Here is a 23,853-nt window from a genome sequence, read left to right on the forward strand (position 1 = left end):
CTGAATTGATAGTGCGTTGCTCCTGCCTCAGTTGTAACAATATGCGTATGGACCCTGAGCATTTGGCGCTAAAAGCGTCACTAATATGACTGGAGAAACTAAAAGATGAAGGTGACTTGATATTGTTGCCTCGTTTAATTTTAGCTAAGCGTGGTGTCATATCTGATCCATTATTTCTTCGAACAGCAACAGAGTTATAGTTGTAAAGTTTATACAGCTTCCAACATCAATGGAGCACAAACCCCTGACTTGATAACTGTTGGAGAGTACAATTTTTGGTTGTACAATTGAACATCTAAACTATTTGTATGTGACTATCTTTTCTGTTATTCAGCTATGTGACAAGTATTGGTTGTTTACGGTCTCAATTTGAGCTGGTAGCCTTATTTTGCCATGTTAGTTAAAGTAAAATGACCTTTTTCTGGCAATCCTGACAACCAAATTAAAATATTCTATCTCATCATTCTCAAACCATAAGTTAACACCCACCACGTTTTACATCCCTTCTCAAAATCATTCCAAAAGGCAGCGGTGAATAAATCTCTTAATAGGCTTTTCCAGTGCCATAACTCAGCTGGTTACCTGCAAATATGTGAATTATGACTGTTTCTGAATAGTTTGATTTTGACTGGATAAGCAGCACTGCAAAAAAAAAAAAAAGTTACAAATGTACATACTATGTAATTTTTGTAGTATTTTCTCTCTCCTCCTCCCTCACCCAACTTCAGCTGAGAGAACTCATGGCCAGTTTTACCTCTTGCTTCTTTCCTTCCTGTCTTTAATCCCTGTACTTGTCATTACACTCTGCTTCACAACTTCCTTCCATTAGTGCAATGTTTATTTTTTGTGCATTGGGGGTTTTTGTGGAAAACTGTACTGAATTAAAGCATAGTCATATGGCCACAAAAACCAAGATATCCAGGATTAAATCATCTAAAAGAATCAGTAGACTTTGCGTGTTACAAAAACCTGACCTGCTTGGAGAACCTCTCCTGAAGTTACTTGATCTGGCCATAATAGAATGCATGAAGATGGATTGCATTATTGTATTAACTTTGCTTGGTTTAAACTGTACATTTTGTTGATCTCCTATTTTTGAGACATGAGTTGTATAACGAATTGAAGATTGGTTTAACTGTCCACCTCGTATACCTTTGTGCCCGCTATAAGCAGAGGGGTTTATATTTTAAACTACACAGCACCTGTGTTGGTGATGGTTTGATGAAATCAGAGTGCAATACATTCAAGTGTATTGACTTAAATGATTTTCTAGTATAAATAAATCTACTAAAATATTTTAAAAGGTTGCACCTGATGTGACGGTGCTGCCATGAGTTAACCAGGCTGCAGTTGAACTTGGTGTTTTTTTTTTAAGAAAAGTGCTCTTTAGGCCTTTATGAACTTGTGTGGCTAGTGTTTTTATTCCTTGCTTCAGACCACAATGTGCTTACAAGGGGTTTCCTTATCAATTAACTGTGTTACACATTCTTTAAGCTAAATGTCAAATGACAATGCCAAATGTCTTAATGGCAGAAGAGAATATGCATTTACAAGAAAAACAGAGTTTTGGTCACTTCCTAAATTGAAGGAGTATAATATAAAGCTTCCTTATGTACATTTTCCCGTCTTTGTTCATGGCCTTCTTACCAAGGGTTAATTAATGAATAATAAAAGCAAAATACTGCAGATCCTGGAAATTTCAAATAAAAATAAATGCTGGAAATACTCAGCAGATCTGGCAGCATCTGTAGAGAGAGAAGCAGAGTTAAAGTTTCAGTTCTGATGAAGGGTCACTGACCTGAGACGTTAACTCTGCTTCTCTCTCCACAGATGCTGCCAGACCTGCTGAGTATTTCCAGCATTTCTTAATTAATGAATAGTTTTTCTTCGAAGAAAATTGTATGTCAGTCAGTTTCCTTCAACTGTCCTTATGTCCCCCCAAAATGTTGTCTTTCTGAATGTTTTAAGACCCCAATTAAACTGGCATATTTTTTGCTATAAAATCAGCACACCATCATCTTATTTAACAACTGGAGCACTTGGAATTGTAACTGAAGTAATAGCACAATTTTGTTTGCAAGGCAGTTGGCTCATTTTTAATTTGGTGTTGCTAAAGATGCTGGATTTTACCCAACTGACAAGGAAAGAACCAGTTGTTTTTCTTAACTTCCCACAAACATTTAACTTGTCCTAATTAATTTAGCACCATGTTTACTTTAGTTTTTCATATATTTTTCAACTTTGGTATTTTAACGGTTTATGACTTGTTAACTGTGTAAGGTATGCTTTGGGTGAGTGGGTTAGGAGTGAATTGGCACTTTTTTCCCCTGAAATAGTTGTGCTGAGCAGGCAATTGTCTCTTTTTGAAAGTGTATTTTTTTTTTCATGTGGATAATGAAACTGTTTTTCCCCTCATGTCCCCCACCCTGCAAAACTGGCCTGGTACTTTGTAGTTGAGGGGGTTATTTGAGAACGCGTGACTGACTAAAGCCCTCTTACCAGCTGTAAGGAGGTGACGAGATCTGCCTGGAATGAATGCCCTTTCTGCTTTGGGTGAGGTGAGGAAGAGGGGAGAAAGGGAAAGAACATTGTCATCTCTGTTTGCCACCTCTTTTGAAGGTGCTCTGAACTGGAACTAGCAAAGTGCAGCATATGCATGTATCCATCAGTGTCATTGTGCCCAGTTCATTAGAATGCAAATGGAGTGCACTTAAATGAAGTGCAGTATTTTGGAGGATTAGCAATTGCTTGCAGCGTTCAGGTTCATGTGATGTTTTGGGATTTACTAAAACTGTATTTTGAGAAGTAAATTCTTCTAGTGAAAACGTTAAGGTTAAAATCTAGACAATGCCTTTTTCGCATTGCTATGAGATAGTATAAAAGTAAAGATAGCAGAATTTCTCTGGATTTTGCCAAACGCGAGCGGAGAATGATGCAGGAGAAAACAGAACTCAGGGTTTGAAGCAACAAATCACTATGTAAACACAGTGCCTTATGTGTGTTGCATGCAAATGAGGTACTGGCATTATCAATAAACACTTAAACAAAAATGAATTTCCTGTTTTTAAAGGCAGCAAATTAGGTTTTCCTGGTATTAACCTACTGTCATTTTGAAAAGTAAGCTGAAAAAAATGGTAGATTTAAAAATAACATGAAGGGACGATTTGGGGCTATGATTCATGTTTGCTTACATGGAACTATTCATCTCCAGCAAACAGTTGCCATGTTTTATTTCCCTGAGCTTTCTTGCATGCTTGATTTTTTTTTTTGTTGCATCAAGTGGACTTTCTGATCCAGACTCCAAAACATTACTGGGAAAAGTCATTGCTTTTGTAATTGTGATTTGCAGGAGTTGGTGGCAAAGCTTTAGTTGTAAAATGAAACTGGTCAGTTGTGCTGTAGTTACGCTGTCCAGGTGTTCAGTTAGGGTTGCTTGGAAAGTGTACAGCATATTGAATCTTGCTTTTATGGTTTGCAAAATATGGAGGGAGGATCAGCTAGCTACAGGGCATCAGGGGTTTCTCAGTTTGCAATTGGGGGGGGGGGGGTGGTGAAGAAAATACTCCAGGTATGTCTCCGAGACCCTTGAGCGAGAGGGAGAACGGACTCCCTCCTAAATTTGTGTCCCGAGTGTGACTCTCATGGGTTTTCTGCAGTCCACATGTCGTTGTTATATATACTTATATGTATTTCAGCCATTCAAATCAAGGGTTGAGCCAGGCAGGTTCCCCCCACCCCCCACTATTTTTAAGGAGCCATGGTCTTCATTAGCAGTGTTTTGGTGGATTTTTTTGTCTTTACCAAATATGTGGTGCTAATTCTGAGTGGTGTCCTTGAGGAGAAATGGAGACTCCCCTTATCCATGCAATTACCCCAGCAACTAATGGTGCACACATAATGCAGAATTGCTGCTTGAAACTATTGTACAGTTGTGCCTCAAGTTTCTGGTACGATGGAAACCATTGCATTTGTATTGTGGAGTGGACTGTGCAACAACTTGAATACCACAAAATAACTGCATGTGGAGTTTTTTTTTGTCACTTTTTGTTTCATCTGCTCTATCTGTCTTTCTTAGTGACCAGGGGAGAGAAAGAAGGAACATACGAACATATGAATTAGGAGCAGGAGTAGGTCATTTGGCCCCTCAAGGCTGTTCCTCCATTCACTAAGATCATGGCTGATCTGACTGTAACTTCAAATCCATTTTCCTGCATACCCCCGATAACCTTCCACCCCCTTGCTTATTAAGAATCTATCTACCTCTGCCTTAAAAATATTCAAAGACTCTGCTTCCACTGCCTTTTGAGGAAGAGAGTTCCAAAGACTCACTGCCTTCAGAGAAAAAAATTCTCCTTATCTCTGTCTTAAATGGGCGACCCCTTATTTTTAAACACTGACCCCTAGTTCTAGATGTTCCAAGGGGAAACATCCTTTTCACACCCACCCTGTTAAGACCCCTCAGAATCTTATATGGTTCAATCAAGTCGCCTCTTACTCTTCTAAATTCCAGCGGATGCAAGCCTAGACTGTTCAACTTTTCCTCATAAGACAACCCACCCATTCCAGTTATTAGTCGAGTAACCCTTATCTCAACTGCTTCCAACACATTTACATCCTTCCTTAAATATGGAGACCAATACTGTACAGAGTACTCCAGATGTGGCCTCACCAATGCTGTGTAAAGCTGAAGCATAACCTCCCTACTTTTGTATTCAGTTCGTCTTGTGATAAATGATAACTTTCTATTTGCTTTCCTAATTGCTTGCTGAACCCGCGTACTAACCTTTTGTGATTCATGCACTAGGACATCCAGATCCCTCTGCATCTCAGAGCTCTGCAATCTCTCACCATTTAGATAATATGTTTTTTTTATTCCTACTGCCAAAATGGACAATTTCCCACATTACACTCCACTTGCCAAATCTTTGCTCACTCACTTAGCCTATCTATGTCCCTTTGTAGCCTTCTTATGTCCTCTTCACAACCCACTTTCCTACCTATCTTTGTGTCATCAACAAATTTAGCAACCATACCTTGGGTCCCTTCATCCAAGTTATATAAATTGTAAAAAGTTGAGGCCCCAGCACTGAATCCTGTGGCATACCACTCGTTACATCTTGCCAACCAGAAAATGACCCATTTATGCCTACTCTCTGGTTCCTTTGAGCTAGCCAGTCATCTGTCCATGCTATGAAGACAGATGCAAAATTCCCGTTCAATTCATCTGCCGCCATCTTATTTTCCATTATTAATTCCCCAGACTCCCTTTCTATAGGGCCAATGCTCAATTTGTTAACTTTTGTTTAAATGTGTATAGAAAATCTAGCATGTTACTCCCTATACCATGAGCTTTTATTTTCTGCAATAACCTTTGATGTGGCATCTTATCAAATGTTGTCTGGAAATCTAAGTACAGTACTTCCACTGGTTCTCCTTTATCCACAGCACGTTACTTCTTCAAAGAACTCCAGTAAATTGGTTAAACATGATTTCCCTTTCACAAAACCATGTTGACTCTGCCTGATTACCTTGGACTTTTCTAAATACCCTGCTATAACATCTTTCATAATAGCTTCTAACATTTCCCCTAAGACAGATGTTAAGCTAACTGGCCTGTAGTTTCCTGCTTTCTGTCTCCCTCCCTTTTTGAATAAAGGAGATGCATTAGCTTCTCCGAATCAAGTGAATTTTGGAAAATTAAAACCAACGCATCAACTATCTCACTCGTCATTCCTTTTAAGATCCTAGGATGAAGTCCATCAGGACCTGGGAACTTGTCAGCCCGCAGCTCCAACAACTTGCTCAGTACCACTTCCCTGGTGATTGTAATTTTCGTGAGTTCCCCCCTCCCTTCCATTTCCTTATTTCTGGGATGTTAGTTGCATGCTCTATAGTGAAGACAGATGCAAAATTCCCGTTCAATTCATCTGCCGCCATCTTATTTTCCATTATTAATTCCTCAGACACACTTTCTATAGGGCCAGTGCTCAATTTGTTAACTTTTGTTTAAATGTGTATAGAAAATCTAGCTAACTTTCTCAAGTACTCTAATTTTTCCCTCCTCATCAATCTTCTGGTCGTTCTTTGTTTTTTTTAATATTCTGTCCAATCTTTTGACCTGCCACCCATCTTTGTGCAATTATTTGCTTTTCCTTTAATTTTGATCCTATCTTTAACTGTTTTAGTCAACCACGGATGGTGGGTCCTTCCCTTTGGAATTTTTCTTTCTCGTTGGATGTATCTGTTCCTTGTATTCTGAAATATCCCCTTAAATGTCTGCCACTCATCTCTATTGACCTATCCCTTAACCTGATTTGCCAGATCACTTTAGCTAGCTCTGCTTTCATGCCCTCATAATTGCCCTTATTTAGGTTTAAAATACTAGCTTTGGATTCATTCTTCTCTCCCTCAAACTGAATGTAAAATTCAATCATATTCTGATTGCTGCTACCTAGGGGTGCCTTCACTATGAGATCATCAATTAATCTTCTCTCATTGCACAACACCAGGTCTAAGACAGCCTGCTGTCTAGTTGGCTGCAGAATGTGCTGTTCTAAGAAACTATCCCAAAAACATTCTGTGAACTCCTCATCTAGGCTACCTTTGCCCATCCGATTTTTCCAGTCTATATGTAGATTAAAATCCGCCATGATGATTGCATTACTTTTCTGACAAGCTTCCATTATTTTGTCCCTTATATCCCATCCTGCCGTCTGGTTACTGTAAACCACTCCCATGAGTGACTTCTTGTTTTTATAATTTCTCATCTCTACCCAAACTGCCTCTACATTCTGGCTTCCAGAACTTGGGTCATCCTCCTCTATTGTGCTAACACCATCATTAATTAACAGAGCCACCTATCCACCTTTTCCATGCTTCCTGTCCTTCCTAAGTGTCGTGTACCCTTCAAGACTCGGGTCCCAATCAATGTCATCCTGTAGCCATGTCTCTCTAATGGCTATCAGATCGTACTTATTTTTATTTGCACTCAGTTCATCTGCTCTGTTTTGAATGCTACATGCATTCAGATACAGAGCCTTTAGTTTTGTCCTTTTTATTATTTCTGTAACATCTAGCCTTGACTGCTGATTTGCTCTTAAATTTGTACTCTGTCTCTTCCTGTGGCGGTCTATCATTTCCCATATTAATACCTTTCTCTCTTCTCTTGTCTCTATTCTTTGTTTTACTACATCCTCCCAAATTTGATCCCTTGCCCCCACTGTTTAAAACCCTCTCTACTTCCCTCGTTATGCAGCTCACCAGAACACTAGCCCCAGCATGGTTCAGGTGAAGACTGTCCCAATGGTACAGCCCCCACTTTCCCCAGTACTGGTGCCAGTGCCCCACAAACTGGAACCCTATTCTATCACACCAGTCTTTGAGCCACAGGTCAGTGCAAGCCAGCCAGAGTTTTCAATTGCTTTATTAGCCTGTTCAGCAAAATCATCTCTTTATAACACTTCGGGCGCCCTGAGGTTGTGAAAGGCACTATATCGATGCAAGTCATTACGGTGCTCCACAGGTCAGGTGGCATCTGTGGCGATAGAGTTGATGTTTAAGGTCTGCAACCTACTGTCAGAACTGGAAAACATTACAGATGTAACCAGTTTTAAGCAAGTACAAACCTGATAAAACATGAGAAGGGAAACAAAACAATCAAAGTGAATAAGGTAAGAAGCTAACAGCAATCCTATCTTAGAGAAGACCAGAACTTTTTCAAGTGGGCATTCCTGGAAGAGAAGTGGCAGTGATTTTAAACGCTAATACTAAAGACAAAGTACTGTGGATGCTGGAAATCTGAAGTGTAAACGGAAGACACTGGAAATACTTGGGTCAGGCAACATCTGCGGAGAGAGAAACAGAGTTAATATTTCAGGCCTTTGACCTTTTGTCAGACTGGAAAATCTTGTGCACTGAATGAATAATAGGAAAGGAGACCTGGGGAAGTGTGGAAATCAAACTGATCATTCGTGTAAAACAGTTTGTGAGGTTAACAGTCTTGGGTGAATGGGTGGGACAAGGGGACGTGGGGTGGAGGGGCGGATGAGAGGATGAATTGAGAGTGAGCACGACAGGACTGGAGAAACTGGGAGGTCTCACTGTAATAGCATTTTCAAATGTCAAAAAAACTATAATTAAAAATGCTTGAGCAGTTTGGATACTGCAGAGTGTGTAAAAATGATTTTTATTTTCCAGATTTTTAAAGTTGAGTCCAAATTCGCAAGCTTCCATGGTGGTATTGGACTCGCATTCTCTGGATTGAAAGTCCATTAACAGAACCACGACACTAACGTATCCCCTACTTGTTGCAGCACCTGACAAAAGTTTGTACATCTGATCAGGAAGTCACCATATAAAGAGCCGTAAAAAGACTTCTCGTTTTTTGAAATGTGACCATTGAGGAATGCTGGGAACCTGACCTGGCTGTTTAAAATGTTATCCCTCAATGTCACGTCTTCTGGCTGGTAAATGCGGTTAGCTACTCATTCGATGACCGAGATTGCTTTGTTGTCGAATCCGGTGTACTTTCTCATAGTGGGCCAAAGTGAAGCAGAAGTGTAAATTGTGGAATTTTTTTCTCTGATGATGATCCGCTCCTGCAAAATGTGTGAAATACCCTTTTTTGAATCACATGAGAAGTTGGACAGTTTTTAAATTGTTGCGATGTGCTTGAATGCCCAGTGTGTGTTAACATCTGGAGAGAGATGCTTTTTTAGTTCTTTTTTTCTGTTAATTGTGTGTTCATTCATCTTTGTGGATGTGAGACTGAGAAATTTTCCATTTCCCCTAGCATTAGGATCATGTCCAAGTTGTGTGTCACATCAGATGCAATGCAAACCTTTCTTTCTGCTGCCCAGTAATGTTTCATCTTCAATCTCGGAGCAAACCTGCTGCATTTGTGTGACATACTCTGTTCTAATTTTCAAAACTTCCCCCTTAAGCCCCTCCTATCCACTTTTGGAAAAAAAAATCTTTCTATCATCTTTTGACCATGCTTTCAGTTGCCCTCTTAATCTCTCTCTGGTTTGGCATCCATTCCCTTGTCTATTTTAACTTTGTGTAGCCCTGTGCAACTTTTTAAAAGATTAATGGTGCTATGGAAATGCAAGTTGTTACTTTAGAAGCAGTTCTATGACAGAAAAGGCTACATAATTTGCTAATAAAAGCAAATAGCATGCTTATAGGTGCAGAGCTCATTATATTGTTGTATAAAATTGCTAGTAATTTTAATTTGCTATGTATTGATGCTAAAATAGGACAGGTTTGTGCAATCAGCCCCATGCCCACTTGAAACTTCAGTTAAGACATTTGAAACCCATTTCATATAGGACGATTACAGCCGGAAGACATTGGGAGACTTCTGTCCCTTTTAAATTTGGTTGGGATTTGAACACTCATCCCAGAATTGAAAGACTAGTGTCTGAACTATTGTTCCTCCCAAGTTTTTTGACTTGGTAAGCTGTCATAAAAGTGCTCCCACAAACTGATAATCCATGCATTGGTAAATGGCTGATTACTACCTTGCTTTATTAGAATTGAAGCATTGCATGTAGAATCCAAGTTGGTGGTGTAGTGCAGTACTTTTTCTCCATCATAAACTGAATCACTAATTAAACAGCTATGCATTGTTAGACACACCATCCTTTGAACACCAGAAACAGACTAACTGGGCGTTCACCTGTTTGTGAGAACTTGTACACAAATTGGCCGTCATGCTTGCCTGCATAAAAGTGACTGCATTTTAAAAGCAATTTGTGAGAAGAACTTTGAAACATTTCTCAGACGTGATGAGTCACCATGATATATCTTTAACATGTATCAGGTTGTACTATTCATCAACATCTTAACCTACAACTTGACATAAGGGATTTGGCAAGACATGCTACTATAAGCCTGATGATCACTCCAGGACACTGACTAATCAGTTTAAGTTGGGACACCCTCTAACTGCTACCATTTTCCTTTTTGTCACTGATCCTCAACATGGTTCTGGATCTCCAGGTGTCAAACGAAGCCCTTCCATTACTTGTTCTGAAGCACAAAAAGAGAATTACTTGGACTTAAATCTTACGTGCCACAAGCTGAACTTGCATTGGGACTTCGGTCTTTCTCATCTTGCTTCAGTGGCAGCTGAGTGCTCTTTTCCTCTTGGTGGCAAGAGCTACATTCAAGTTAAAGCTGGAATCCAGTTGTTGATAGGAGTCAACAATTTTAAGATCCCTTTGACTGATCATATTCCCAGGGTGGGAGGGAATGGTGGAAAAAGAGACTGCCAACTACTATATCTCACTGGCTGGTCCATTGTCTAAGGTGACAAGTGGAGTACAGTGGATTCCTATGTTCCCCAGATAAGTCCAACACAGAGCAACATGGCAATACTTTCATAACTGTATGGTGTAGATACAAGACCATTGCTTACATCATCCAGCACATTACTGAAGATGACAGATCATGACCAACAAAAGACATGTTGCCTCATTTCTCTTACAACATAGAGATAAGCTCCCAAAGCTTCTACACAAGCCTCATGAGGTACTAGGTCAAAAGAAAAATAAAATGCAAGTGTGTTTCCTAATCCTAAAGACATTCCAAATGCAATCAAAATTATTTTTTGCTCACACCTGGGCTTCCCATGCCTTAGGTACACAAGACAGAAACTTAGTCTCCTGAAGAGTCATTAGCAACATTCATTTTCAGTCTAAGCAGAACCTTCTCCTCGTGGACAGAAACCACAAATTCACTCTCAAACACCATAATGACTTACATTCAATTACACAGATCAGTTTTGAGAGATTTAGCAGCAATACTGCGCGTGCCTGACAGCTTCATAGCACATAACCTATTGGTAGGCTAATTCAAAAAAACCTTGCATTTGCGAAACACACTCCTAGCTTTTTCCAAATCTCCAAGCAGAATAACACATGAAGCTATAAGAAAAATGTCAAATTACAGTAGTAGCAAGGATCAATTATAAGTTACCCTCCAATGCTCCAGGCTCTCAAATTTTAATTAAAATTATTTATTCCCCAGTAACAAGGTGCCTAGAACTAAACACCTGCAGTCTGCTACTGTAGCCTTTTGCATTTATGAGTTGGAAAGAATTGAGATTTTTACATTAATGGGTAGTAAGTATAGAAAAAATCAAGAATAACAGACTTTCGAGGTTATCCTTCAAATTCTATCCAAGTTTCTGCAGGCATTTACAAACTGAATTCCTCTCTTGAAGAGATTAATGCAAAATTCTCTATTTGTAATGTTTATAGTGTGAATCAACTGATGTCACTTTTATGATAATTAAGGCTATTACATAAAACAAAACACTCGACACAACTCACTAAGCAAAGAGAAAAAGGAAAATAATCAGTCTCATGTCTTGGGATGTTTCAAAGTGGTTACTTTTGAAATGCAGATACTTGCATCGGCAGCAAACACAGCAACCAATTTTCTCACAGCTGGATACAACAAATAAATAATAAATGACCAGTTCATCTGTTTTAGTGGTGGCGTTTGAGGGATGAATATTGGCCAGGACACCAGCAAATCTCTCTCTTTCAAATGGTGGCATGGGATCTTTCTTCTCCTGAACAGGAAGACAGACTCATTTTGAAATCTAAATGGAGACAGAAATCTCCTAATACCTTACTGAAGAAACAGCCTGGTTTGTGTGCGCAAGACCTAGAGTATAGACTGAACCCAGAACCTCTGACTAAGGCAAGGTTACTACCACAGGTCCAAGCTGACAACCTTCACCAAAGACCAGAAATAAGCAAATTCACAAATGATGGATTGTTGAATTACAAAGACTGTTCAAATGCATAACAAACGCAATAGTAATGAGGAATAATCATTTAGCATACACAGATAAATTTGAAGACTGTTGAATTCTAGGAAATCTGTTTAACCATTTTAGTGACAACTTTTCTTGTGGTTACTTCTGTTATGACGCAGCTGCTTTATGTAATCAGATAGTAAATCACTAACACAAATGCCAAAAGCCATCAGGCCAAAAGCCCAAACTGCAGACTCATGGGCGACAGCTATAATTACCACTACCTGGAACTGACATGTTTTAAGTCACTGACTTCAGATAAAAGGACCAAACTAAATCTTCAGATTATAAATATATATATAGAACACACAGCTTCCAGTAAGACCCAGCAGCAATGCAACATTAAAAACAGTCCATCTTCACATGAATCAAGTTCCAAAGCATTTATTTAGGGATCATAGACTTGAATTTCCATTCATCATACAGAATTAACACCACTGCCCTAGTAACTATTAGGCTGCACTGAGACATTGCCCTAAGTTTGCCAGCATTTTAACCATTAGCTTGTCTTCAAACTTTAAGTATTACAAGCCAAGACCAGCTTGAACACCTTTCTCCCATCTCTGCTACGTGTCACCCAAAGTACACAAAATATCTGTCTTGTGCCGGTGGTGGGGAAGGGTCAAAATATCCCATCCAGTTTAATTCTAACAAGCTGGCTCATCTCTAATCTCCAACAGGTCATAGCTACAGATTTATCAGATCTTGTCCCTGCAGATCTAATATAACCTTAACCTCCACAAAAGAACACTGAAGATTGCAGCAGTGGAAGGTGCAACAGCTAGCATCAGTATCACCCCAGAACTATTCTGAATTTGTAGTTTACAATCAAATTCCAAAACATAAGTGAACCAAACTGATGTGATTTTTTCCTTTGGACTTGTATAATTAGAACAGCAAGGTGTCTGGTGCTGGTTCTGGTTCTGGTGCTTCCTGTCTGTTTATCAAGGACTTTAAGACAGTCTGTCTGTTGAACAACTAGTCACTGTTCACCTTTTTGGAGGTGGAGTGGAGGTAACTAGTTCACCAAAGGGTCAAGTTGGTTCCACAGTGACATGCTTGGCCGTGAGAAATTGAAATAGTCTGTGACATGCTGTGGTTTGACCCGCCAGTCATTGTGGGCTGAGTTTCTTCCATGTTGAGTTCAGATCATTATGCAAACTAATTTTCGAACAGGTATAGAGTGGTGATAGACTAGCGGTGTGTGTTTTGATGGGGTGGGTGAGGGTGTAAGTATGGAGAGAATGAAGAGAACAATCTGTGTTGGGGAAATTCAGAAATTAAAAAATTCTCTCAAGCCTTAATTCTCCGAACAATTTACGGTAGAACAAGATCATATTTTTATTGGGAGTTTTGTGTGGCTCAAACCACATTTCGGGAAATGAAGGAGATTGTTCGCAGATTAAAGATAAGAATACTGTAATAATTGAACAGGGCCATGAGACCAAACAGTAATTTGAATAGTGTTGTGTAGTTTGCTGAAACCTCAGGACTATTTCAGTGCAGCATCTTTATGGAAAATGGAAAATCTAATGAGGAAAATGGTTCTTGTTATTTGGTTTAAGAAAGAATCTATACTCCGAAGAACATCATTTACTGTTGAAATGAAGTTAGAATCTTGGGCAGTACTTGATAGTCACGCCTGCTACTGCTATATGCTTCTATCAGAAATCTAATTTTACTGGTAAAATCTGTGATTTGATCAACCAAGACAGATGGCAAGCCTGCGAATATATATTTTTTTAGTATTGCTTTGAGAACAAATGTACTGTTGGTTTCGCTTGTGTTTTTCATCTTAAGCTGAATTATTAATGAAGTGACTTGTGGATAGTTTGACAATCATGCTATGAATGATTTTTGTTTTTAAATTCCAACTTTTGTCAACTGGAAAAGATTTTCTCCCCACATTTTAAAAGTTACTAAATTAAACGTTTTCCCAGTACATTTGTGCAGCATATATTTTGCCATTGAGTTCTTAGAGAGAAAGAGAGACGGTGATAAAGTCGCTGCAGTTGAAATTTTAAATACCTGGTTATCTTCTGTTTCATCCAGCCGTGGCTCCTTCAGAAATGTTCAGTTGGGGAATGTTGCATGTGTTTTGGTGTTATGCATGTGTATACAGAGGTATAATTTTAGCTCAGTGCAATATTTCCTATGTATGTGATAGAAGTGATGGTGAAATAATTCATGAACAGTTGAGTAGATGCTGCTCATGGGTGGCCTAATCTAATTTTTAAATCTAATTTTTGTTTTCTTGTAGCACATCTGCAATGGAAACAATATTTTAAGACCATGTTTTTAGCAAGGGGGCTGCTAATGTTTGACGTGGAATGATTTTTGTTTTTGTTCTGTTGCATTGGAAATCCTAGATATTGGGATTCAAAATGAATTACACCTGCCGCTTTCATTCCCCCCTCCCCCCGGTTCCAATTTAGATACCTGTGATCTGCATTCTGGGTCAGCTGTAGTGTGGCATTACATGTTAATAGTTGAATTGTTAATGTATAGCAATACTGTTACTGGCATTTGAACTTCAATAATACTGTCATGTCAAATTAGCTTTTATCTTAACTAGGGCTACAGCTTTGTCTCTGCTGTATAGTTCATTGAGCTGCAACTGTGTTCTCAGCTGCCTATAGTCTAACCCTGTCTCTGTAGCAGTGAGCATGTAACATACATGGTCTCCCACTGTGCCTAACCCAGAAGAGCAGTGAACAGTTGTGACCTGTACCGTAGCTAAGTCAAATTTAGAATTATATTAACCTAGGAAGAGTTGATTTTTAAAATGTTTTGTGTTGTACTTTTTATTGGGATATGGGGATAGGGTAGATTTACACAATTTAGATGGCCTTGTCTAATTTCCTGTTGGACGAGTTAATGCTCCAAAAATAGTATTTCAACAATTTGCTACAGTATTTGTCCAAGTTCATTTGAATTGGCACAGTAAATGCAAATGTTAATAAAATTGTCAATTTGAGAATGAGTTGTAGCAAGGAATATGTCTGTCGCTGATCATTGGTAAGGCTGCCTGTTGCCACTGATACTTACATTGAGATTTACAGTTCCGGGTGGACAGAGAAATTTAAATTGCCTGCACAATAAGGTAGAGGCGCGTTGTTTTGCACCGACAGGTAACTGTATCAATGTAGTTTTCAATATGGTGGGATAAGTTCCTGAGAGATTAAATGACTAAATATGAAGGGAGGTTTAGTTCGTCCCTCAGCATGTAGTCCTGGATCTTGGAATGTGCCAGTCTGCATCACTTGGTCGTGGACAACTCTTGGCACTGGTAGACCAGAAAATTTCAGGCAGACCAAAGTGAATTTTAGTTTTGAGTTGATGGTCCTCCAGCAGCAGTTGATGTTGATCTCTGTGTGCGGCCCTGGGAATAGCCCGTAGAGTACAGTCCAGCGTTATGAGGCTGCTCGGGATGAACCTCGACAAAAATCGCTGCATCTCTTTCCAGACCTGCTTTGCAAAGGCATATTCCAGAAGGAGGTGGATGATGGTTTCTTCCCCACCACAGCTGTATTGAGGGCAGCATGCAGAGGTGGTGAGACTCTGGGCATGCAGGAAGGATTTGACGGGGGAGGGCCCTTCTCACCACAAGCCAAGCTATGTCTTGGTGCTTGTTTGAAAGGTCTGGCGATGAGGCGTTCTGCCAAATGACTTTGGCAGTCTGCTCGGGGAATCATCTGATGGGGCTCAATTGGGCCACTGTATAAGGTCTTCCCACCAAAGTATACCAAGGGGCTGGATGCACTAGAGAATGTTTTTGCTATGTAATGCAAATATACATTGTATATAAAATGGAATGGCAGAGTTGTGAGGCACCTCATGTTCTGTATCGAAAGAAACTGATCTTTTTTGCACTTTCTGAAATGTCCACTTTGAATTGTTTTGTAATGTACTTTTAACAAATTTTATGAATAAAGTTTATTTTTGGAAAAAATGAATGAAGGGAGGTTTAAAGGTGTCCTCCATGTTTACAATAGCCCAGGTTATTATAATAACTGTAGTGATGCATATTGCACACAGTGGCATTTGGAAAAAAATTCTACCTTTATGAATGGGACCAACTCAAGTCATTTTTTGTGCTTGGGAATTATTTGTGGGTTAATTTCCTTATTCATCTTGTTGTAGCAATGTAATGTAGTTGTTAAATCTTCATGTTCTTGGTAAACATTGGGAACAGATGCTTGTACTTTTAATTCTGTATTTAACAGGCTCCTTCCAACTTGCCAAGTGGGGAGCATGCCCATATTTGCCACTAAAGTCAAAAATGTGCTACAATTTTGAACTTGAGTAACAATGAACTATGGACTGAGTCAAGAAACTAAACTACGTCAGTTATTGTATATTAAAGCTGTTTGAATTTCTAATGCCAACAGCTGAATTGAAGAGCACAAGTGAGTGCAAGTTGTAATTGCATCTTCATGTGCATAAAAGAATGCAAAAAAAATATGTATTTGCAAAACAGTTCAATAAAATACCCTAGCAATTGACCAGTGACATTTAATTCCAATATCAGTTTTGTTAAATTTAATTATAATGGAAGAAAAAAACCATTGACAAGTGGAAAAGTTATTTCTGAAGTGAGATACTCCTATTCAGTTTCTCATTCGATTCTGTACTGGCAGTGTGGCTTTCCAGAACCTCAGATTTTTCAATCATTAGCTCGCTAAGTGAAGTATAAGAGTACATTCACTATGGCACTCAACTATTGTAGCCTCATAATTCATTTTGATTCTTTTTTCTCTTTTTTTTAATCACAAAATTTTTTATTGAAAATGTACTTGTAGCCAATGTTGTTTATGAACATTGGATATATTTCCTGATTGTGGAGAGCCAGCTGGCTAATTGCTTGACATAGTACTGTATAAGAAAGCAGTTTTGAACTTGATGTTCCACTGCTGGTATTTTTAATCATTTTAATATATTAACATTTTTAAAATTTAGATTCTCATTGCATCCATGTTATTCTTGATCTAGTTCTACCATAAGGCAGGTGTCAAGATGTTGGTCTAAGAGCCTAAGTAAGCATCTAAGTAGTCCAGTCACTTTGCCATTCTGCAACATTGTGATTGACTGAACAGTTCAATTCTTGAGTGACAGTCCTTGCCACAGATGGTGCAGGTATAAATCACAGGACCAGATGATGACCACGCTGTAATACTCTTGAAGCCTCCTGGGCCTTCCTCTCTCTTTTCTATTTATTTTCCCTCAGCTACCTCTCTTCAGTTTCTTTGTCTCCCTGATGCAACCCTCCAGTGTGGCCTGTTGTTAGCCACCTCTTCCCAGCTTGTGCATCAGTGCTGAAAAAGAAAAAATCAGGTCTGTTTTGCAAACGTCGTTTTAAACTGAGCCTAGGTTGGCCCAGCAGTTTTGAAGCATCTGCAAGTTCTCCCCAAATAGATCTTTTGGGATATGCCCACCTTCTGTCTTTGATCTGAGTGAGGTAGCATTATCCAGCACTCTTGAATATAGCTTGGGCCATCGATGCTGCTCAATTTTCCCAGGACCTGTGCTTGATAAGATTGAAGTGGTGTCCATATTCCTGTTTGTCCCCAAACAGTTGTAATCGTATAGTCTTCTTTTTCCCCAACCCCATGAAATGTAAGTGATAGTTGACCTTTTACTTTTTCAATGTTTATTGCTGTGGTGCTACAGCCACTAGGCTTCTAGTAAAATGCCCAAAACATGTTAGATCCTTTTTGCTTCGAATAAAACAAGTTTTAGTACTACTTTGGCTTAGACTTGAGCTTTTGTTCGTGTGTGTGCAGTTAGAAGTGTGATGTTATGTATGTGCACTCAAATTAATATGAAAATATACTGTCTTGTGTGACAGAGGCCTACATTGTCTGGTCACTGTTGAGTTTTGGTCTAAATTGGGCAGTAATGGTGCTACTGGGTTAAGGAGAGCAAAAATAATGTGTTCCTCATCCAACCATTACTGGAAGTATATGGACAGTTAGTAACGACAATGGGTAAGAATAGATTTGGACTTGGATTTGCAAGCACTTGATTGAATTAACCAGCGAGAGGCTCACAAGACAGGAATGGGTGAAGTAATGAAGAGTTGTTAACTTTTGATCCATAAAGCAGGATTTATTGCAATTTGTAGGAAAAGTAGGATAAAGAGAGAGAATATTGGAAAAATTAGGGGCAAGATTTGTTTAGCATTCTATTCTTGTGTTTTTCCACATTTTTTGCAGGGTTTTTAATTCATTAAAGAGCAGTTATAATTGGCATTTTAATTAAAGTTATTGTTGAAGTCAGGTACTGCAAAATTTGAAGGGAATATTTTTGTAATGGACATGTAATGCTTTTGCCAGTGCACTGGGTGGTGTTATGTCAGAGCACTATTCCAATTCTGCGATCTACATTTGAATCCAGCCCAATCTGATAGTCTCCCCTCTACTTGCCTGTATGAGTCTGAGTTGCATGAGACAGATAGCATCAAAAAAATTCCTAGTGGAAAGTGCAGACCTGTCTCTCAATTTGATACTAATTGGCAGTTTCATTTGAGGCTTCAAGGATGTATGGAAGATGCTGCTGGCACAGTAGGGTTTTTTTGAGGTTAGGGTTAAGATATGTGGTCAAAACAGAGCTGAGGGAACGTTACTTAGTAGCTTTGCAGTGACTTAAAAATGCTTGGTGCTGGCATTGGTCCAAAATGGAAAAGTGGCTCATTTCTTAGTGCTTACATCCTGTTGCCCCAAGTACAAAGGCTCAGCAAAAACTGGAAATTAAATAAATATTAATTACTGGCACACTGTAATGCTTCATTCTGTAAATTTCCAAGAAAAATCTTAGGGTAGTACTGGACTTTATAATTAGTGTAAAAGAAAATGATTTTGAGACATCTGGCAGTGACATTTTACCTAATGGAAAACTTTCAAGAAGGGGAAGAGCTTTATGGTGTGTGGATAATGTAAATAAACAAAGAATGAAATGATACAAACACTTTTGAGATTTGTCTTCGTCTATATAATAATAAGACATTTTCTTTTGATAGTAATGGAAGAAAGAACAGGTACAACATCTTGGGGATCGGCAGATCAACCAAGTCCTTCCTATGAATCCTCGAGGGTGAGTTTTCCTAAATTCTAAAATTGGTCTAAATAATTGTAACAACAAGCTGGTCTGGTAAAGAATTTTGTGCTCTGTATGTAATTTTAATTGCTGTTTTAAAATGTTGACTAGCTAATTGATTTTAATGTGCTTTTGATCTTTTACACTGGTTCTTGTGGTTTTAAGAAAAAAGTTAGAAACAAAACATCGATCGAGTGTGCTTGTCCAGGCTTTAATATTTGGTTTACTTGCTCGAAGATATTTTTAAGGAATCTGAAAATGGAGCCCTTACCATTAAATTTCTCAAAACAATTGTGGTCAGGACTCACCTCTTCACTTCCACTTCCAGTCCTGAGACTTGAGGCATAGTGTCACAGCAGCAGTGTGCGCACTGAAGAGTGCTCAGGGGAGAGAAGTCAACACTGTGTTACGACCAACTGCTCAAGACAATGCCCCCAATCAAAATATATGATTCTGATTGTGGTGGGAGAAACGCACTGTTTATACAGTCCCGTCCCTCCACAGATTGCCTAACATATCACTTTAAACTTTCCAAATTAAAGAAATTCACAGCCAAATTGACCATCCACCAACCCCTGAATGAGGCTAACCAAACCAGGTGTCTTTAGGTCAACAAATTAGCTGTTTAATTAGAAAAACTAAATTCTTAAACACTACCAAGATATAAACAACAGTTAAAATAGAAAAAGTTAGTGTCCTTGCAGATTTACGCTCCTGTCAAAGTGGAATCTTCCAATGTGGAACAGTTCAAGGTTGCTTGAAGTCCTCACAGCTGTCCGATTGGGGGGGGGGGTGGGTGGGAAGAAAGGTTCTTCAACAGTAGAACAGTCCATAGTCTCTTTCAGCAGCTGAAGTGATGCCCTTCCCTTTCTAGCGATGAATTCAGCAATTACAGTTCAATAGTTGAAGTAATTGGATATTTTCTTTTAAGGAATTAAAAGGCTTGAAGCTTCTTTAAATTTTTTTGTGAGTATAATAAATAGGGTTTAAATAAACTGAGAGAGAGCTCTCTTTTCCTTCAGTATATGCTGGCAGACAGTCTATATGTTTGTGTCTGAGAATTAGAACAGTGTATTTTCACTATAAGCCACTTAATTAAATTGCAACATTGTATCCCTTGATTCTCCGTCTGAGTGGCTGTATCCAAGGGCAACCAGGATGCACATTTGAAGCTGGCTGGTACTTCCAGTCTGTATGACTGTATCCCGGGGCACCCAAGATGCGCTTTCCTTGCTCACAGTCCCTGGAGCTTGTTGCCTTAAAGCAGTACTGATCCTTTTACCGCCTTAAAGGCACACTGCATACTTCCTGGACAAGAAAAAAAACCTACAGGATCATAACTGTTAGACTTAGAATCAAAAGTCAACGAGGAAATATGTAACGGGAAAAAACCCTAGCTAATGCCTGATTACTGTTGCCATCCTTGCTTTTAAAAGCCTTTTTTTTCTTTTTTAGTTTCTCACTAAGGATATGTATTGTAGGGTAGTTGCAAGTAACCTTCGTGCCATGCAAGTGCAAGGCAATGACCTGTCTCCAACAAGAGAGAATCTAGACCGTCTACCCTTGACGTTCAGTGACTATTGCTGAATCCCCCCACCATCAATATCTTAGCGGTTACAATTGATCAGAAACTTAACTGGGCCAGCCATGTAAGTACTGTGTCACAAGAGCAGGTCAGAGGCTGGGAATTCAGTGGTGAGTAACTTCCCCTCCTGATTCCCTAGAGTATGCTGTCCATCTGGAAGGCGCAAGTCAGGAGTGTGGTGGCATACTCCGCACTTGCCTGGATGAGTGTGGCTCCAACAGCACTCAGCAGCTCAACATTGTCCAGGACAATGAAGCCTGCTTGATCAGCATCCCATTCACCACCTTAAACATTCACTCCGTCCGCCACTGACGCACAGCAGCATCAGCTTGTACTGTATACAAGATGTACTGCAGCAACTCGTCCAGTTTCCTATTGACAGCACCTTGCAAACCAGCGACCTCTACCACCTAGAGGAATAAGGGCAGCTGATGCATGCAAACAGAGTTCCCATCCACGTTGCACGCTATCCTGATTTGGAACTGTATTGCCGTTCCTTCACAGTCGTTGGATCAAAAAACCTGGAACTCCCTCCCTAACAGCACTGTGGGTGTACTTGGACTAAATGGACTGCAGCTGTTGAATAAGATCACCACCATCTTTTCAAGGACAATTAGTGATGGGCAGCAAATGCTGGCCTTGCGAGCAATGCTCATATCCCATGAACAATTTTTTTTAAAAAAAGGGCAACAGAAGGCTGAAGGAGGAGGGTGGCCAGGTTGGAAAGGGAAAGCTTATTGTGAAGTCTCTGTTCATACGTAAACACCTAACTGTGTGCACCAACTTATGCAAGGTCTTGTCAAGTACCATTTTGTAATCTAAACTGCTAAAACATCAAGTATGCCAAAAAAGTGTTTTGTAATAATGCCTTCCCATGTGCAAGTTGCACAATTAAATGGTTTGAAAAGTAAATCTGCTTTGCATTATTAAGTGTCATTTTTTTAAAGCACAATTTTAATTTTTGAAGCGTTTTGTGGGATTTTTCAAAGTACTAGTTACATGTTTATTTCCTACCTCTTCACACTGAAATTCCTTTTGCACATTGGCAAATTAGGCTACACCCTGTCTATTTGAAAATTCTTGTTATTTCTCTTGGGTTGACTTCTGTGTTCCAAAATACATTTTCAGGCAAATTGCATCATCAATTTTTCCAAGTGAATTTAGTAAATTTACTTTAAAAAAAAAACCTGAAGATCAGTTATAGCTGTTTCCCACTCTTAGTTTCTGCCAGCAAAGTAACCATAATCTACAATATAAAATTTATGATTTGTCCCTTAAGCGTTTATAGTGTTTCTGTTTTCAATTGTAAAATGGAATCCTTGTAATTTCTATGCAGTCACCTTTTTCTCAGTTTACACTTATGTTGAAGCTTTTTTTATAAAGCTATCTAACATTAGTGTGAAGTTAGTGTGTTTCATGAAAGGCATGCAGGAAAGAATTACTAACTGGATAATACTAATATTACTACTAATAGTAAACCTGATAGTAATCTTTTGACTGATAAGGATTTATTCAGGATAAATTACATTTGCCTTAGAATTATTCAGCAAAGTCTGTTGTAGTCGATGTCTTGAGTTGCTTCAGTTGGGTAAAATAATTTTGTGATATGTTGTGATAGTGAATTGGAGCATATGTTTTATGCTATGTAACATTCAACATTCTATTAAGATGACTGCTTTTTAAAAAGTAATTTGTAGAAGTGTTTGAGATATTTTTAGGGTTGAATTCTAAAATTGTGGACATTGCATGCAACTGTAAATTTGTGGTCTGCATTAATAGTTTACCTACATAATTAAGTTTAACTTTTTTAAGTAAACTCGGTACAGAGGGATATGGTGGGATGGATGTTTCAGGCTGCAAATAGTTGGATTAAAAGAAATATATACTGCAGTTGTGTGGAGCTGTGATAATTTGGATTGGGAGGCTACTCTTAGTGATTAGGAGTGGGGCATCATGATGCATGATATGTGTGAGCACTAGAGGTGGTAGCAAATGTTTGTAGGAACTGAGGAGGGAGTTGCACAATGTAGGGTAACAGAGAAGGATGGTTGTAGCATTAGAGAGCACGGAAGCAGGTACTGGTGTTATGTAGAAATTGATTAGTGGATGGTAGAAAGGGGTGAGGGGTAAGTCCTGGCCATTTGGAGGGGTGGGAGAGAGATTCTGTGGTGTGGGTGCAATTGCTTTATGTAGTAGTGGTGGGAGGGTAGACATGAGAATGGTGGTGGAGTGTGGATACTGCAAGTAAAAGTACTGGGAAGGGGTTTGTGGGATGCTGCTGCAAAAGCAGAATGGGGTTTTATTTGGACAAGGTTGATGATGGATAGGCAGACATGGGTGCTTCATTGGTTGGAATAGCAAAAGTATGATGGCAAGCAAGTGACTTTTACAAGAAGTAGATGCATAAGCAAAATTATTAAAACTTTGCATCCAGAATAATTTAATGCAGTGTTTGCTTCAGCATAGATGTCGCCATTATACCACAAGTTGTGCTATTATCTGTGGCATTTGTGTGTTGGTTTGTTGGTAAAACACTTTAAATTTAAGTGTTCAAAATGTGTGCTTGATTTAGAACTTTAAAGCCAAATTTTTAAATGAGTCTAGCAATGATTTGTAAGGTTATAATTGTTGTCTGTATGTCTTTTATTTCAATGTTGAGAAAATTTAAATAAGTATGGATGTTTATATACTTCGGGATTAAGAATTGTTTTGCAAATATAAAAGTATGAACTTGCAGAAAGTCACAACATAATTTAGCATGGAGATTCAGTTTCTCATTCCTTCACGACTTGAACAGATGTTTGAAGTGAATTTATTTTAAATTAATGGGCAGAAGGGAAAAAGAACTTCATGCAAATATTTACTTTTTAATTTAATGTTCAACTATTTTTCATAAGTTTTCATTGTAAACTTCTGGGAGCCAGCTTCTCAAATGAATTCTGGTTAATCTTCCTGTGAATTCATATATTGATTGTATCTACATTATTGTGCTATAAAACAGCAATAGAATTAAATAGAGGCAAAATCCTTTAACCTGGTGCAATTGCCAACTCTGGACGTATCCTTGTGGTTTCATCACATGACCTTCCAACTGTTTTGCCCAGTCAGTAGCCTTGCCCCCCTCCCCCAATCCTCAACATTTCTGTTACAAAAGTGTTCAAAGCAAATGGGGTGAAAAAGAACTTAAATTTTTTTTTCTCCTTTTCTCGTGGTTTACTTGCAGCAGTGTCCAGGAGTGTAATCTTTGATCCCTGGAGACCCCAGGACAATCCTGGAGGGTTGGCACCCCTACTTATTGGGTAAGAGAAGGTGCCATTTCTGCACTATATGGTACAATTAACAC

General features: G+C 38.9%; 1 protein-coding gene across 16 annotated transcripts in view; it reads left to right on the forward strand.

Annotated features, from left to right (window-relative positions):
• Window positions 1-23,853, forward strand: part of tcf12 (transcription factor 12) — a 455,542-nt gene that overhangs the window by 48,095 nt on the left and 383,594 nt on the right. For 15 of the 16 annotated variants that reach the window (XM_068017858.1, XM_068017857.1, XM_068017856.1 and 12 more), the window contains one exon: window positions 18,849-18,922. The exons of the other annotated variant lie outside the window; for it this stretch is intronic. In XM_068017858.1, coding sequence (XP_067873959.1) covers window positions 18,849-18,922 — 74 coding nt within the window. The remainder of the gene's footprint in view (window positions 1-18,848; window positions 18,923-23,853) is intronic. 16 annotated transcript variants of the gene reach the window in all.

This window comes from Heterodontus francisci, chromosome 38 (genome assembly GCF_036365525.1).
Source record: "Heterodontus francisci isolate sHetFra1 chromosome 38, sHetFra1.hap1, whole genome shotgun sequence".
Classification (NCBI taxonomy): Eukaryota; Metazoa; Chordata; class Chondrichthyes; order Heterodontiformes; family Heterodontidae; genus Heterodontus; species Heterodontus francisci.